This window comes from Amblyomma mixtum, chromosome 1 (genome assembly GCF_055824585.1).
Source record: "Amblyomma mixtum isolate Tamu chromosome 1, ASM5582458v1, whole genome shotgun sequence".
NCBI classification, from domain to species: domain Eukaryota; kingdom Metazoa; phylum Arthropoda; class Arachnida; order Ixodida; family Ixodidae; genus Amblyomma; species Amblyomma mixtum.
Window position 1 is genome coordinate 287511056 of NC_143012.1, and position 16674 is coordinate 287527729.

Here is a 16674-nt window from a genome sequence, read left to right on the forward strand (position 1 = left end):
CAGAAAGCAGATCGTGTTATATTTGAAACCAAACTACAATTTTTTTATTTTTTTTTTCACTGTCATTTGATATACCCACAGCAAGCTCACCCACCCGGCCTGTGAGATGTGAGGAAAAGTCGACTTCTTGATGACCTTGGCCATTGAGCCGAAGAATAGTTGGTACAAACATGGAGAGAGGGCAGAGAAGGCTGTTGAGGAAGCGTAGGAAGAGAAAGAATCATAAGGAAGAGGGAAGGAAAAAAGGATGCGAACAAGCATAGAACTGTGCAGCACGGAACATGAAGCAGTGAGGCAAGAAGCAACGGCATAGTGGCCACATCTGCATGGAAGGTTGCACATGCTCGGAAGGTGCCCCGCAGAATATAGCAGATTCTTTGTTCTCCATTCTTAGAATTTAAAATTTTCTGCCGTAGAAAATTATTCATGATATGTGGAACAGTGCAGAGACTATGTGTACCAAGAGACGGTACCACAAGAGGTGACCTGCAACTGGTACACTGGTGGAAAAAAATTATGCTGTTAGGTCGAGAAACAGGCCAGATCAACTTAAAAAGCACAAAAAAAGCAAGACATGATTGCACTTCAACTCAAACAAACTGATGCAATCACGATTAATCAGTCTTGTCACTACGTAGTTGTGTGACTGTATAGTTACATGACTGATACTTGAGCACATTTTCCTCAAATTCTGCATGTGCACCTTGTCTCTATTCGTACATTATTCACATTTTATTCAGAAGCTACTGGCATGAACAGCACCCATGATTGCAACTGTGGGTGAAAGGCACTGCCTGCTGTTTCCCAAATAATGCCGAGGAAAGCAGGGTAACACTTGGCATTGACCTAGCTGCAAGGAACAATAGTAAACAATTTTTAGAACTGAAGTTGAGAATTAATTCAGCTCAGTTAAAAAAACTCATTGCATCTGTTACTACAATGCAGATGGATTACCATCACAGCTAATTTGCACAGCAGTAGACAAAAATGCAAATTAGGGTTGGTGAAGAGTGAAAGGGCAAGTTTAAGGCCTCTACCCTGTTCATAGAAGTGCATCATCTTACAGAAGGCTCATCTTTTGTAAGGATTCATGCAAGATGCTACCAATATGCACAGAAGTTGCCTTAAATTTACTACCAAGCACTGAGATTTTTAGAGCCTTAGCACCTAAGCCTGCACGCAGCGTTTCTGCCCCTCTATATGGCCTCCCGAAATAAATCCTGAGGTATCCAAGAAAAATTGGAGAGGACGCATAAGCTCCGCCTTAAAGGTATGATGCAATAATGTTTATGGGTTAATGCCCATGTATGCAGAATTGGTCATTTTCTACTTTACAATCCCAGATACACGGGAATCCTCACACCACTCCTGGCGCAATGGTGCAGCGGTTAAGCGATGCACCACTGATCCGGTGAGCAGGTTGCGATGACGTGACAAGGTCGCATGACCTAGGTGGCCAACCTGCCACTCTGAGGATTTTTCACAGATTTTTTTCCCAAATGGCCAACAACACCGATGGCACCAGCTTTTCTATGACACAGGGCCCTTAACACCATCGCATTTATAAAGACAGCTCAAACCTTTGAATGCGGCACGCCCAAGTGGGCTGGTGCACAACTCTCCGTCATGGTTCAAGACAAGGCCTGCAGAGCGCAGCTCATCAAGTGCCAGGTGCAAGGTCTGCAGTGGATCCTTTCCTTCCTTCCGCTGCTGCAGAGCTAGAAGCGTTGAACCCATCACAGTGGCCAGAGAGTCTTCAGTCTTGGACACCTACAAACCAGGGGAAAACAGCCACACGAGGTTCCAGGTCTCTAAGTAGCACCTGGCTGATTAGAAACACTGCAATGAAGTGGGTCACTTTAATTTCGATAAAGCACACAAGTTAATGACAGGTACTAAATGTTATGTTTTCACATTTCACCCACAAGCTTGAGGGAGTTAGTGCAGAGGTGATTTGACAAATGAATGAATACAGTGAGTGGCACAGGCTTTGTCATGTAGACACGTTCGTTCATGGACGTGAGACAGTGAAACGCAGACATCACAGGCGAACCATACCACCATCATCCATTCAGCTAGGTTCATAGAACACTAAAAGCCTGCCCAGTATCTCAAACTGCCTTCACCATAGAAACAGCCAATTTCCTAATTTCATTATCCCACTCGATTCTCTGCTGTCTTCTGTCACCCCTTTCCATGGTGCTCACCCACAGTGCTCTATTGATCACCAGGTGCATGTCCTACATGTCACGTCCAGCTCAAGTTTGTTGCATAGCCTGTTGGCCTGGCACCTCTTTGAGCTCCTCAGTTGGTGCAAAACATCCAATTTCACAGGAATGCTCGTGCACATGTGAGTGGAAACAACTAGGAGCTTCTGCAAGCTCACAATGAAAACCACCCTAGATGTGCCCGCTCGTTTAACTTCTTTGGCTGGCATCATGATCACTGAACATTAGTGCAGTCAGCCATACTAACATCACCTCCTTTTAGTTTAATTAAATTTGACGTGGTTCTGCAGTTAGGTCAAGATAAAATCAATAAATATGGCACAAAGGCATTTACATCAAACACTGCATGAATGCAAGGTCAATTTCAAACACAATAACTGAAAAGCTAGTATTAAAGTTGTCGGTCAGCATACTGTCAAGTATTACACTAGTCACCAGCAAACGTAAACCAGTCATGATATAAAGAGGTGTCAGCACTGTAATGCACACACTTTAAATAGACATCTAACTATTTCTTTTTTAGACACACTTAAACCAGACTATGTGACCACAAATGAAATGAACTATATCCAAAAAGGGCTCGGCATATCAGAGCTTTTCCTTCACCAAATCGCATGCTCTGCATTTGCCCATGAAGCGTAAGCAGTGCCCTGGCAAGCTTACCTGCAGCCCTATCAAGCTCAGCAGCAGCATTTTCAGGGCCTTCTGTTCCTCCTGAAGAAGGTTCGAGTAGCAGCTGTCAACTGGAGCTTCAAGCAGCTTGCGCACCTGACAAAACAAGAGAGAGGACAGACTGTACCCAGCACTCAACACTCTCGCAGTCTGTTGGCACAGAAGTGGAAGCCGTAGCTGATGCCAGCAGATCATGAGACTAATACTAACAGCTCCTGAAGCACTGGAAGAGCGAGTGACTGGTCGCTATCATATGCTGAGCTGTCACAATTGGTGAAGTGACGAGGAGCATGAATCAGTCACAAACTGCCCCAACAGCACTTGGCCCCCGATGTGACTGCCAGCTGTGGCCTCGACCGAGGGCCAACAAAATGTGAAAGTGCAACTCTACAACTTTTTAGTCATATCATGTCAGAGCTGATCAGATGGTCGTTCAGCATCCCATCATGAACTGCAAAGGTAGAATAGACAAGATTATGAGAATGCGCTCAGAGTGCTCAGCTCTTCTGTTGATGTGAATGTTTTGACACTGCACTCTTTCATGGAATGCTGGACGACCATCTGGTTGACAACGACATGAAGTTACACAAAAATTGGAGAGCTGTGCAGCCACCAACATCAAAGGCATGCTGAATTCAAATGGAAATGACTGCCAACCTTCTCCTTGTCTGCGCTGGGCACTACGAGGATGCTCTCTCCAGATGAATCAATGCCTGCCCGTCCAGCACGGCCTGCCATTTGCTGATAAACGCTACGGGTCAGAAACTCTGTGCCAGTATACGGTGCCTTGAGGATGACCCTGGAACAGGCGTCATCAGCAGTGAAGATATTTATCGAGTGACGGGTTTTTTACGTACTAAAGCAACATCGCAAACAGCGAGCTATGCCACAGTGAAGGATTCGAAATTAATTTCTCAGAAGTACTTCATCACAGACTCAGTACCTCACTAAGGACTATGAGTTACTACTTCATTTCTGAGCCACATTTTTTTTTAAATGTGGTTTTTAAAATGTGACATTTGAGTACAGACGACAAATCTTTTTCCCTGCATTTTTTTTTTTAAATGTGTCAACAAGGTTGTTTAGTCGCCGTAGTATTCAACGCATTCATGGTTCAACCAATGCGTTCAATTCCTCGTTCTTGCCAGCTGCCATAGCCGAGTGGAATGTCCTTCCAGACAGTGTTGTGAATGAAGTTAATTCCCTAAAATTTAAACAGATGTTAATTGATTCATTCCCCAAACGATTCCTGTTGAAGGCCCTTTTTCTTTTTCTTTTCTTTTTTTCTTTCTTTTTCTTGTGTTTACCTACTTACTCGCTTGTTTTTCTTTTGAAGTGTTCACAGCTGTATCTACATGTGTCTAAGTTTATGTTCCAACTTTGTTCTTTGTGACTTGATTACTGTTTGCCCCCCCCCCCCCCCCCCATCTTATGTAATGCCCCCTGGGGCCCTTAAAGGTAAATAAATGATGATGACGATGATGAATAAGCACAACACTTTCTGTCATGCACCCATTGCATTAGGCGGTGCAAGCCTGAATGTAGGCATATGACAAAGGAAGCGAATCGCGTACTTCTTTCACAGCCTCAATGCAAAACTGACTCTTGTCGTTTAAATTAACACATGATGACTCATGAGAGGGATGACAAAAAGGGTGCAGGCACCTTTTGGCAGGCAGGTTGACACCAGCAGCCAGAGTGGAAGTGCAGGTGAGGCAGCAGAGCACCCCAGAAGCGTATGCATCCTCCACAATGCGGCGCTCCTCCACAGTCAGCCCACTGTGATGGTAGGCCACGCCCATGGGCAGCGTCTGCCGAAGGATTCGGCACACTTGCCCCACCTCAGTTTTGAGCGTCTCCAGCAGGTTTGCTTTCTCCTCACGCCGATGCTCCCGCAATGACCTGCCACCATCATCACCACCATGAGTCTTACTACATCCACAAAAGGACTAAGGCCTCTCCAATATCGCTCCAATTAACCCTGTCTCCCACTGCAAGCTGCAGCCTCCTTGGCCCCCTTAAACTTCTTAGCCACTCCGCCCACTTGACTTTCTGCCGCCCCCTGCTGCACTTGCCTGCTCTTGAAATACACTCAGTTACCCGCAAAGACCATCGGTTATCTTGCCTGCGCATTACATGCCCTGGCTGTGCCCTCTCCTTCTTCTTGATTCATATCATTCACTCACATTTGTTTCCTAACTTAACTAAACAACCTTTTTGTCCATGAGCATTTTCCATGTTCGTAAACATGCAACAGACCGCATAAGTGCACAGCCCTAATGAACTCTACTGCAAAAGCATGCCCCATAACTGTCCTTCCTGCAGGCAATCAAACTAAGCATAGGTTTTGCTGACACTCTCGCAACTGCCATACACCTAACAACAAGCACAAAACCTGTGGCATACATACAGCCAGTCATTTTCTACCACACCTGCAAAAAGCATCGCTGTATGCCAGCAGCAGTCCTACGAACACTCCCCATCTTTTGCTCGAGCAGGCAAACCACTCTGATCATTTTACGCATACAATGAAATGGCTAAGCACAGCTCAAGGGAAGCACTCACTGTGGCAGGAAACGGGCCAGAAGCAGTGCCACACTTTCACAGTTCTGCTTCGTAGGACAAAAGACAAGGCACGAGTGGTTGGGGACCGTCTCTGCCACCAGCAGGGACAGCTGCTCGGGGTCCTGCATCTGTTCTCGCTGTTGTGAAAAAATAACATCACCGCAATGGTAAGTGAGGAAAGAAATCAAATTAAGTAACCCTCAACTAGTGAAAGGAGCTTCACAACACACCATACCATTTTACGATAGAAGCCAACAGCCACAGAAACCAAGGGGCACAGGGGATTTTTAATTTATTTATTTATTTTGTGGTGTTGACCAATTTAGAATATTACTGAATATGTTTCGCTTAAAGCTAATTGATTAGAAAAGCAGAAGAAAAAACAACCACATGCCGCCGGTGGGATCCGAACCCACGACCTCCGAATTACGCGTCCGGTGCTCTACCTCTGAGCTACGGCGACGGCTGTCATATCTTCTGCTTTCAGGGGTATTTATGTTTACAAGTAACCTAACCTTGAGAGTGTTCATCAGCGCCACCCCCGTTCATAAGCGGCGGACGTAGAACGTCCTGAGTTACCGTAGGTGTGACGTAGAACGTCATCGAACGGAGACAGTGGAAGCTGCGTGAGAACCCTCTTATGCTTCCTATGGCATCAAGGCTGCCAGAACCGAGGCCCTCAGCAAGAAAACCTGCAAAGGAGCTGCACATCACACTGTCGAAAAAGAAGTGACAGAATGGTAATAAAGCAGCCAGGAGGAAGAAAAAAAGTCCTGATTGATATGGAAAACTTCTGGTTATGTATGGAGTTTATCAGATACAGTGGACAAATGCAGCTGGAATCTTACACTGGCAAAAGTTCTGTGGGACTTTTTTGTGTTGCTGAGTCATTTTTAGTGATATGCTAAACCAGTATTTGTCATAGCCATACATGCATGACTCTTTGAAGTTACTGGCACTGCAGACCAAAGAACTGAAAAACACCAGCCTGAGAATGGGAAGATTTGGCAAAGAAGCCGCATATAAAAAAGCACCTTTGGCAGCTTGCGGACAACCCGGAACGGCTCCTCTTCGTGTTTTCCTTGTTGCTCAAAGATGTAATCCTCCACTTTGATGTATTCCTTCAGCTCGACCTGCATGAGCAAGAGAACAATTGAAAAAAAGAAAGCAACTTAGCAACAGAGAAAATAAAACCAAACCAAAACCGGCACATGTTGGAAAACGTGATAAAATCATAACTCGTACAAAGTACACAAAAATGTTACCAAAATCTACATTTCAATACTAGATTACAGAGCCCATTTAACTTCTTCATTCCCTGTAGGCTAATATGCCTCGCATAGCCATGACTTAACAAAACTTACAGGGCGAAAGGATCCAACAAAAACTTCAGCTCCAAGAAATGTGGCGAGGTCATCCATATTTCCAATTGTAGCACTCATGCCAACAATCTGTGTGTGTGCTGAGAGCAAAAAAAAAAAAAAACAAAGAAGAATTTACTATTCAATCACTTCGCTCTGCTTTGAATTTGAAAACACAGTCATGCTCCAACCAGAAGCAGCACCCTGCTTTCGACACAATGCGACGTTCCAAAGACAAAGCACTAAAATATTTTGGTGTCGCCTGTAAAGCAGCTTGGTTGTGATTTGCTATATATGAACACATTGAAATGTGTACCCTGTGTTCACATGTTCGGCTGTCATAGCTATATGTAACCAAGCAGGTTACTACAGTAATTAATGTCTTACACAGAGCTTACGACTTACTCATGGACGTACAAGTAACGTACATCCACTATCAAAAATGAGAACCCTTCCATTCCCACATCGAACTACTTTAACATCAACATAGAAAAGATGGCTGACGATTTCTTTTTCCTGCTTATGGAACAACTCACTCCCTAAACACTCCAAACGGCAAATAACGACAGCAGCTGCAACCTGTGCAACATACTGTAAATGTCTTAATTTTTGCAAGGACCTCACTAATCGTATGCAGCTTGCGAAAAACTGGCCGTACAAAACATTTTGGTTTATAATTAGGCAAACAAATTTACCTGATATCAGCAAATTTTTTTCCTCTTTGGAACTAGCAGTGGCAAGTGGCAAGGAATGGCTTTCTTTGCCATTCTTATGGCTTGGTGCTGAAAAATCAGCGTGTTTTCTTGCTATGCACTGCAGAGCCTGCAGTGTTCTTTGAGAGTGGAACACTATGTAGCATAAACCACATAAATTCCTTTGCAGTGTCACAAAGCTTGCAAAAGGAAGAGAGAAATAACGGGTCTGCCCTGTCTGCGCAGCAAAATTTAGTGTGCACGAAATATACTTGAAATGCGACTTCTGCCGAATTCGTGAAATATTTTGCTTGCGTAAAATAGGTTTTTACAGCAAAACGCAGCCTAATACAGGAAGGGAAAGTGCAGAGGTAGTGCACATCATACATAACACAAAGCATACCACAGCAGCTACAAAACCAAAAGATATGTACATGTTTTAGTTACATGTACGCTTATTAGCTGAATGTCGAGAGCAACAGCTCCACATGAAACCAATGGTCTCCAATGAAATGGAGCCAGAGAGGAGTGCATCAACCTTGACTCAGATGGACACTTACGTGAGACATATTTTACTTTAACCAGTGTGCTTTCAAGTATGGCTCCTCTGCTGCTTCCAGCCCCCAGCATATGAAGCTGCACAAACAGAAAAGCACAAATGTATTGAGGAATCATGCAAAGAAAGGAAACCACGACCCACCTCAGACACTGTAGCTCAAACCAAAGGGTCTTTAATGAAAAAATAGAAAATTAGTACTCATGCAATTGTGTTTTGCCTTTGCTTAGGTTATTGCTTGCATCTTCTTGTGTTAAATCTACAATTTTTTGTAAATTAGTGCTCACATGTTCTTACATAATTCTTTTTTCTGTTCCCCGTGCAATAATGCCTGTGTAGACCTCTAAATTAAATAAAAAGAAAGCAACTCAGGAATCGAATGAAATAAGCACGTACACAGCACCAGAGCAACTAGGAACAGAAGCTGTGATGAATAATGAGCAAGACCCCTAGTTTCCCGTGATTATGCAAAAATCCACGGATTTCAGCATTTTTACGGAATTGTATGTTAGCAGCCACATTCTCTTTCTTCACGATATTGAGTTTGTGGGCATTAGTATGAATGATAAAATGATGGTAATTTGGTTATTTTAATTGTCTCTACTATCTTGAAAGGAATGTCCTGGTAACAAACAAAATTCTTCCGATGCCTTGACATGCTTGTTCCACCATCTGCTCAAGTGTTGCGGCTCTCACAGCAATGCGCTCACACGCCTCTATGGGAAGACTCACAATAGTGGCACCAGTCGAAAGCAATAATACCATATTTGGACGAATATAACGAGAATTTCTATCTCAAATCGTCTGCTTCAGAAAGCACCACGCATTATATTTGGACCCAAGTGACGAATATCGCATCAATTTAGTTTCACTGTTCTTTGAGATGCACACAGCAAGCTCACAGACCAAGATTGTGAGCTGTGAGAAAAAGCCAACTCCTCAACTACCTTGGATTATCGAGGCAAATGGATGTGGCACGCACTGACAAGAAAGAGTCTCCACAAACACGGAAAGTGGCATGGACCGTTGGAAAAGAAAAGCAGCAGGGAAGGAGGAAAAAAAATGCACATGAGGACAGATCTATGCTGCACAAAACCGAAGCAACAACGGTGGCCACAGCAACGGTGGCCACTGCTGCACAAAAGGCTTTCCGTGGAAGATTCTTTTGTTCTCAATTCACAGAAGTTAAAATTTTCCGCCGCATAAAATTAGGGGCCTTCAGAGTGGGTAAATAAAGTCGGGGGTCTTGAAACAACTTACCTCCATCACACTACATAGAAAGGATTGAGAATAACTTTGATAGCTCAAATACTGGTTCATAAACATTTTCACACTTCTGCATTTTATTTCAAAGTGGGCGTAAAAGTGCAGGTGGAGAACATTTGGAACAACTTTCCCTCAGGCTTTCCCCCAACTTCCCGAATTAAGGATGAAAAGTCCTCCGTTCACACCACAGTCCTCTGTTCTCTGTTCACACCATGTGTTACAATGAAAACATAAGCTACTACATTCAGGTGCAGCTTGCCTTGACACCAGTACATCTAGTAAAACATATTAATGATTTTACTGCTTCCTGCATCAGCTCTAGTACACAATATTCCTTGCACATATTCACTCATTTTGAAGTTGCTGCTCTCGCGCATTCCTTTTAACAACGCCATAGATGCCACAGTTTCGTGTTGTTACTGTGCCCAATACTAGCCTTTGGCCATCATTATGGATCCAAAGAGTGTTTGCACATTCTCTAGGCAACTTTTTGGTGAATAAGTGTTTACACCCTGAGGTGTTAGAGAATTCTTGCAGTAAGTATAAACACATCTCACCTCATCAACAACAACTAGGCCTAGCTCATCCAGCCTGCCCTGTTCGATGAGCGAGTCCACCAAAAAGTGTGCTTTCTCAATGGTGGCAAAGTAGACAGCACAGCGTTGCCGTCTTTTCGGAGGTGGCAGAGCACCCCTGCTCCCTGCGTACTCTTCCACCAAGAAGTTCAGATCCACTCCAAAGCTTGACATGGAGCGCACCTGTGTTGGATGGGAAAGCAGCAACACACTGGCAGGCATCAGGCACTATGCTTTGCATAGCATGGCGTCCTGAGATTGCTGGTAAAAACACTCACAACACATATCATCAAAAGCTGCATTCATTTTGAAAGAGGCAGGCAGCCCAAAGAAAGCAAAAAAAAACTCAGCAGCAGAACCTTCATCATGGTCGGAATCCACGTGCAGCAAGTGGGTTCTCTTGGAAGCCACTTTGCTACCCAGCACATACAGTGATGCATTTTCACAGCATGCAAGGTCAGCATCATTACAGAAAATTATTTTTTTCAATTCACACAACCCCTATATAGTTTATAAGAGTTGTTAAGAACAAATATTGTCACGTTGTAGTGACGGCAGTCCAGCGGTCAGGAAGACACCAGAAAGACTTGCAAACGAAGCTCTTTATTTGGGCTGACTTGCGCCCGCAAAATAACTAAATCACTCGGTGGCGGCGTAAGCAACAAGCGTGCTTGTCAATCGTCGAACTACGAATACCCGCTGCTCGCGGCATCGTTCAATTTAAAGCCGGCAAGGAAACTTCCAGATAACAGGTCGAGATCATCTAGAGTAATCTGGAAAAACGTAGATGCAGCTGTTCACGGCTGTGAACAATCGAGATTAGTCCGGTCGCTTCTCGCGTCAGGAACAAAAATGATAACACCCCTTTTCTGCGGCCTTGCGCGAACGAACGGACGCTACAATGATATGTGGCATTACCCCCCTCGCAAAGAAGCATCGTCTCGATGCTTTAAAATGAAAATAAACGCGGAGAATGCGAACTTCGAGTCCTTTAGCGTTCGCAATAAGGTTTAAGGGCAGCGGTAAAAGCTTCAAGTCTGGCTGTGTCGTCGTCGTAGTTGTCGTCGGCGTCGTAGTTGTCGTCGGCGTCGTAGTTGTCGTCGTCGTCATAGGGGTCGTCGTCATAGGGGCCGTCGTCGTAAGTGTCGTCGTCGTAGGGGTCGTCGTCGTAGTTGAGGCATAGTCTTGTGCTTTCGTCGATGGACGGTCTTAGTTCTTGCGCTCAGAAGCAACTTCACCTCCAGAGGCTGCTTTATTCAGTTTAACCTTCGGGGGCCGGGGGAGCGTCCGCGCACTGCGTAGCCTCGGCTAGGAGATACATAGCGCGGTGACGATGGCGACGGAGAACGAGATGGGCGGCTCGGCGATGAGTATTCTTCCCGATGCAAGAACTCTTCGATTGCGGCTGGTCACAGGCCAGGTCGGGGTCGTGGGGCGTCGTAAGAAAATCCTCGGATGCCCATTCTCCTGTATGGGCAGTACCGGAGAATGTCACCGGCTTCTCCGCAGTGGAAGCATAGTTGGCGGCGCTGGTCGGGTGTTCTCCACTCGTCGCATTTCCTAGGCCGTGTGCGACGCTCGTAGGACGGGCGAGTTGGGGCGAGAGGGCGGCGCTCCAGCGCAGCTGTCTAATGGCGATAGGGGCTTAGGTGCCGTCATTGAGGTGCAGGACGGCGCACTGCTGCGGCGTAAGTCATGGCTGGAGGCTCCAAGAGGCTGCGTGGTAGACTGGAGTCAAGTCCTCCGGTGAATGACTCGAAGGGCTGGCGTCGCGACTTGCTGGGGGTATCCGGTACATGGAAGGCTACCCAGCACCTCCACCAGATGTCACGTTGTAGTGACGGCAGTCCAGCGGTCAGGAAGACACCAGAAAGACTTGCAAACGAAGCTCTTTATTTGGGCTGACTTGCGCCCGCAAAATAACTGAATCACTCGGTGGCGGCGTAAGCAACAAGCGTGCTTGTCAATCGTCGAACTACGAATACCCGCTGCTCGCGGCATCGTTCAATTTAAAGCCGGCAAGGAAACTTCCAGATAACAGGTCGAGATCATCTAGAGTAATCTGGAAAAACGTAGATGCAGCTGTTCATGGCTGTGAACAATCGAGATTAGTCCGGTCGCTTCTCGCGTCAGGAACAAAAATGATAACACCCCTTTTCTGCGGCCTTGCGCGAACGAACGGACGCTACAATGATACGTGGCAATATGACTAGGTCACTTCTATTTCCAGCAGCGTAATTATTCAGTTAATAAAGATCAAGAATTCTTATCAGCGCAACATTACTAGCTGTGCAGGCAGAATGTAATCAAAACACAAAGGTGAACGCACGTACCTTCTCCTGAACAATGGACACATACGGAAGGATGAAGAGGACACTTTTGCGACAGCAAAGAATCTCCTTAAATGCCAAGATTTCGGCGACAAGAGTCTTGCCTCCGCTTGTGGGCAAAGAGTAAATGAGGTTCTTCCTTTGAGTAAGGGCAGGCAGGCTCAGACATTCTTTCTGCCAGTCTGTAAATATCACAAAGCAAAACCAAAGTGATAAAATAGTAATTTCTTAGTTTTCTTTCAATTAATCTAAAACCTGCTTAACTTGCCTACAGGACATCACACAAGACCGGCAAGTAATATGCATATAAAACTCTCCTGACAAGTTGCGGTGTTTCCTTGTTTGTTTCACCACGAGAACTCAGTGGCGATAAAGCACCCACAGCCACCCACATGTTACAATCCCACCAGAGCCATAATCATAACATGACATTCACAGGTAATAAACCCCAGATTGCATGAGGATAGGTACAGTCATAAAGCACCACATAAATAACAGATGGCATCTAGAACAAACAGAGGTTGCCTTTTTCTCATTTTTTTTAGATACTTCTCTCAAAGCACCTGACACCTGTACAGGGCATTCCACTCTTACGGAGAGACATGAGTGTGCACTCTTCGAAGCGCCAGTGCATTCAACACAGCCACACACCAATGCAAAGAGGCACAGGCCAAAATGGACCTGGAAGTGGTGCTTCGCATCATCTCAAACTTCACTGCAATGTGTGCCTGCGACGGACACACTGCTGCTCCAGACAATGCGGCCACACACTCACATGATAACCCTAAGGGTAGACCACCCTGTACAAACAACAGCTACCTTTTCCTGTCCACTTAAAAACTAGCCAAGAAGGTTCAAGTATGGACAATTCTGAATATCCTGCTTCCTGAAAATGTACATTGACTGCAGCTGCACATGCATATTGCGCACTATACAGAATGGAGGCAAACAACACAGGACTGCTCCTCTACTCAAGCAAAGAACTGCTGAACAGTTTAGCAAAGAAATAAAGTGGAGAGCTCCAAATTAAATGCAACCATCCAGGCCCTTTAACTTGCACAGACATCACACAGCAGACACATCTTCATGTTCTTGCATTTTGCCTACAGCAGGATTTTATCCCACAATTTTGGGCTCATCAGCCAAACACTAAAGCCACTGAGCCACCAAGCGAATCCGCACATTGTACTGTAATCAGGTAAACAGCAAGAAGCCTCCATAACCTGAATGTCGCCCCTTAACGTACCCATGATGACACTTTTAAACACTGTTTCCTTCCATATACAATAGAATACCTGAATTCTTTACCCAGTTCTACTCGTGCACTCTGTCTACATTTATTTTAAGCCACTACTGAAAAGTGTTAGATTTTTTTGCATCTTGCATTTATTATCTTTGCTTATACTGTTCATTTTTGTTCCTATTATTTCACACTGTGGTATACACTTAGTTGTTAGAATTGATACCGTTCACACCCACTCCTGTAATATCCCTAAAGGGCAGCAGCACGTATAGAAAGAGAACAAAGCAGCAATTAAATGCCCTTCAAAGGAGACCCTCTAGCCGAAGGCATCAACGTGTATTGTGCGATGTCAGTGCACGTTAAAGAACCCCAGGTGGTCGAAATTTCCGGAGCCCTCCACTACGGCGTCTCTCATAGCTAGGGCCCGGATATTTAGGCATTTGCCTAAACATGCCTGTAAATGCCTAAACGGGGGATTTTTGCCCTTGCCTGCATTTTTGTCATTTTTTAGAAAATACAACCTATTTAACCGCACTTTTTGCCTATAAATGCCTAAATCCGGTACTTCGGTCCTCGGTGCCGTTTTTCGATTTTGAGACATCTGTCTATGTATGGTGAAAGGCGCGCGCCAATGCACGCACAAAAGGCGCGAGTCTCGCCGGACGTTTTCTCGAATTGTAACTTGAACGTTGAAGATGAATAGATGAACCGTTGAAGGTTGTGGCAGAAGTACGAGCAGCACTTCGGGGACTGGAAGGAAAGGGCGCTACTGCTTCTACAAAGATGTAACAATTAGTAGAAAAAAATAGATGCCTAGAAACAATTTCCCAAATCAGAGACTTTCTACGTGGAGACGATATGGCCACATCACCTGTCAACTCTCATGTTTTAGGTTCGCGACACTAAGTTCATGTGATGCTTAGCGAAAACCGAAGGAGCGTCAAGTTGGAAAACCTGAGAATGTGCTTTATTGCTTCAGTTGAGGACTGCGTATGCTCCATGCTTGAGTTACAAATCTTGTACTTTTGAATAAAGAGTATTATTCAAAGCGCCTATTTTTGCTTCACAGCGCCTATTTCAATATTTTTTAGAGCCTAGATGCCTGCCTATTGCGGGGTTTTTTAGTGCCTAAATTTCCGGGCCCTACTCATAGCCTTAGTCGCTTTGGGATGTTAAACCCCATAAACTAAACTAAACTAAACTATTGTCATGACCTCATGGTTAATCCTCTAGCACCTGCTTGGGTGACAGCAGAGGACTGGCAGAAACCGTGGGATTAATCACAGATTAACACCATCAACCAAGACAACATAAAGACGACCAGTGGATGCCACTGGCTAGAGAGCCTCCTTCGAAGGGTATGTGCCACTTTGTTCCGAGTTATCCATATGAGAATAACAAACATGGAACTAATTAGAAGCGCTAGAGAAACAAACAGTTTGAAAACAAATAAAGCACAGAATCCTACAGTTCTAAAATTACTTTAAATGAGGAAATCGTTTTGTTTGTTTGTGCGTGCGTGCGTGCGTGCGTGCGTGCGTGCGTGCGGGGGGGGGGGGGGGGGGGTTAAGGGTAAGCAAACTGAAAACAGGGCAGTAAAACAAAGTAGATGGGTCAACACGCTTATGCTAATGGGGTGGCCTCCAACTACGCGCATGCTGTCTGGGGAAATTTGCCCACTCGGATTTGAGATAATGTGAGCTGCAATCAAGTGGGCTGCAACATCACTTTAAAAAAAACGCATTTTGTTCTTTCTGAGGTTCGTAAACTGTTGCCGTAGCAATCAGTACAAACTAAATAAAACGTAAAAAAAAATGGCCCGCGGCTTACCGTACAGCTCGGTGATACCGTGGTGCAGCTCGATCAAGCTACGCACGATTATTGGCAGACCAAAAAACGAATCGTTGATCTGCGAGCCAGGTTCTGTTTGCTGCTGAGTGAGAGGCAGGCACAGCAACTTTCGCGTGTTTTCCCTCAGCTTCTCCTTGACTTTTTCGATGAGCGAGACCGAGCCACTGGTATTTAGTGGGCTCAAGCCACTAAGGTAGGATGTGTTGACTAGATGCAGCTCCGTGTCGCAATCTGAAACCATGAGGTACATACTACATACACGGTAAACAATACGCGACTGTAACTGCTCGAACAACTATACCTGCAAAGCTCATGCTTTTCTGTTCATCACGTTGACTTGTACGGCTCAACAACGTGTCCATCGCTCAGAGAAGTGAACAGTGAAGGCACAGTTACTACCCTGTCAACAGGCAATGAAACTAAATGACAAAGGAGCGCCGACCATGATTAAAAGTTTGGCGCCGACAGAGAGGAGCACAGGGGAGAGGGTGCAGCGGATGAAGCGAAAAAAACATGGAAAAAAAAACGTGGTAGCCGCAAGGAGGCAGCACAGCATCAAGACGTGATCAAGACTCGCAGGGAAACTTGGTTGCCAATTTGTTATTATAATAACACACCGGCAATAAAAAACGTGCATTTAACTGCTAATTTGTTAGTTAATTTGTATGACCTGTTGTTCAGTTGTTTTGGTTTCACTTGCGTCGTCTGCTCGAGCAAACGTACGCTTCCGAAAGCGCACGCCACTTGCGCGAAAGATGTTACCTGAAGAAAAACTTTAGGTTACGAATGAACTCAGAACTATATGCATCTAAAATGGAAATTGTGTGAGAGCATCATTGATGTTTTTAGCTAATTTGTGGCAGCTAATACCCGAAAGGAGCACTGAACTGAAAGCGTGCTAGCTGCTCCAATCAGAAGACCAACGATAAACATCTTGGAAAAGCGTTCCTCCGATTTCAACACATGGCACGCAACGCGACAGGCCACATATGTCGGTCTGATGTGCATGGATCGATTATGTTATATATAATAAAAATCAAAAACACTATAAGTGTTACGCACACAAGGTGTGCAACACACAAGGTGCAAGTCTCAGCACTTAGTGTTTCTTTTTCCAGTAAAATATCTTGTACAGGTTTGGTTTATGGGGTTTAACGTCCCAAAGTGACTGAGGCTATGAGAGGCGCCGTAATAAAAGGCTCCGGAAATCTCGACCACGTGGGGTCTTTCCGACATCGCACAGTACACGGGGTTAACAATAAACGATAAAGTTACCGCTATCTGATTTACAACATAAGCTACATGTTACCTATCTGTGCTAACTTTATCCAGTCA

General features: G+C 44.9%; 1 protein-coding gene across 2 annotated transcripts in view; it reads right to left on the reverse strand.

The window, feature by feature from the left end:
• mus301 (mutagen-sensitive 301) overlaps positions 1-15879 on the reverse strand; it is a 24513-nt gene extending 8634 nt beyond the window's left edge. The window contains exons 1-12 of one of the 2 annotated variants that reach the window (XM_089566289.1): positions 15641-15879; positions 15319-15570; positions 12249-12427; positions 9898-10098; positions 8079-8154; positions 6830-6927; positions 6500-6598; positions 5466-5602; positions 4566-4802; positions 3558-3699; positions 2892-2996; positions 1581-1770 (exon numbers count right to left, since the gene is read on the reverse strand). In XM_089566289.1, the coding sequence (XP_089422415.1) occupies positions 1581-1770; positions 2892-2996; positions 3558-3699; positions 4566-4802; positions 5466-5602; positions 6500-6598; positions 6830-6927; positions 8079-8154; positions 9898-10098; positions 12249-12427; positions 15319-15570; positions 15641-15701 (1777 nt within the window). In that variant the 5' untranslated portion in view covers positions 15702-15879. Of the gene's footprint in view, positions 1-1580; positions 1771-2891; positions 2997-3557; positions 3700-4565; positions 4803-5465; positions 5603-6499; positions 6599-6829; positions 6928-8078; positions 8155-9897; positions 10099-12248; positions 12428-15318; positions 15591-15640 lie in introns of both variants that reach the window. The other variant, XM_089566290.1, reaches the window with a different exon arrangement.
• Between the last annotated feature and the right edge of the window lie 795 nt (positions 15880-16674).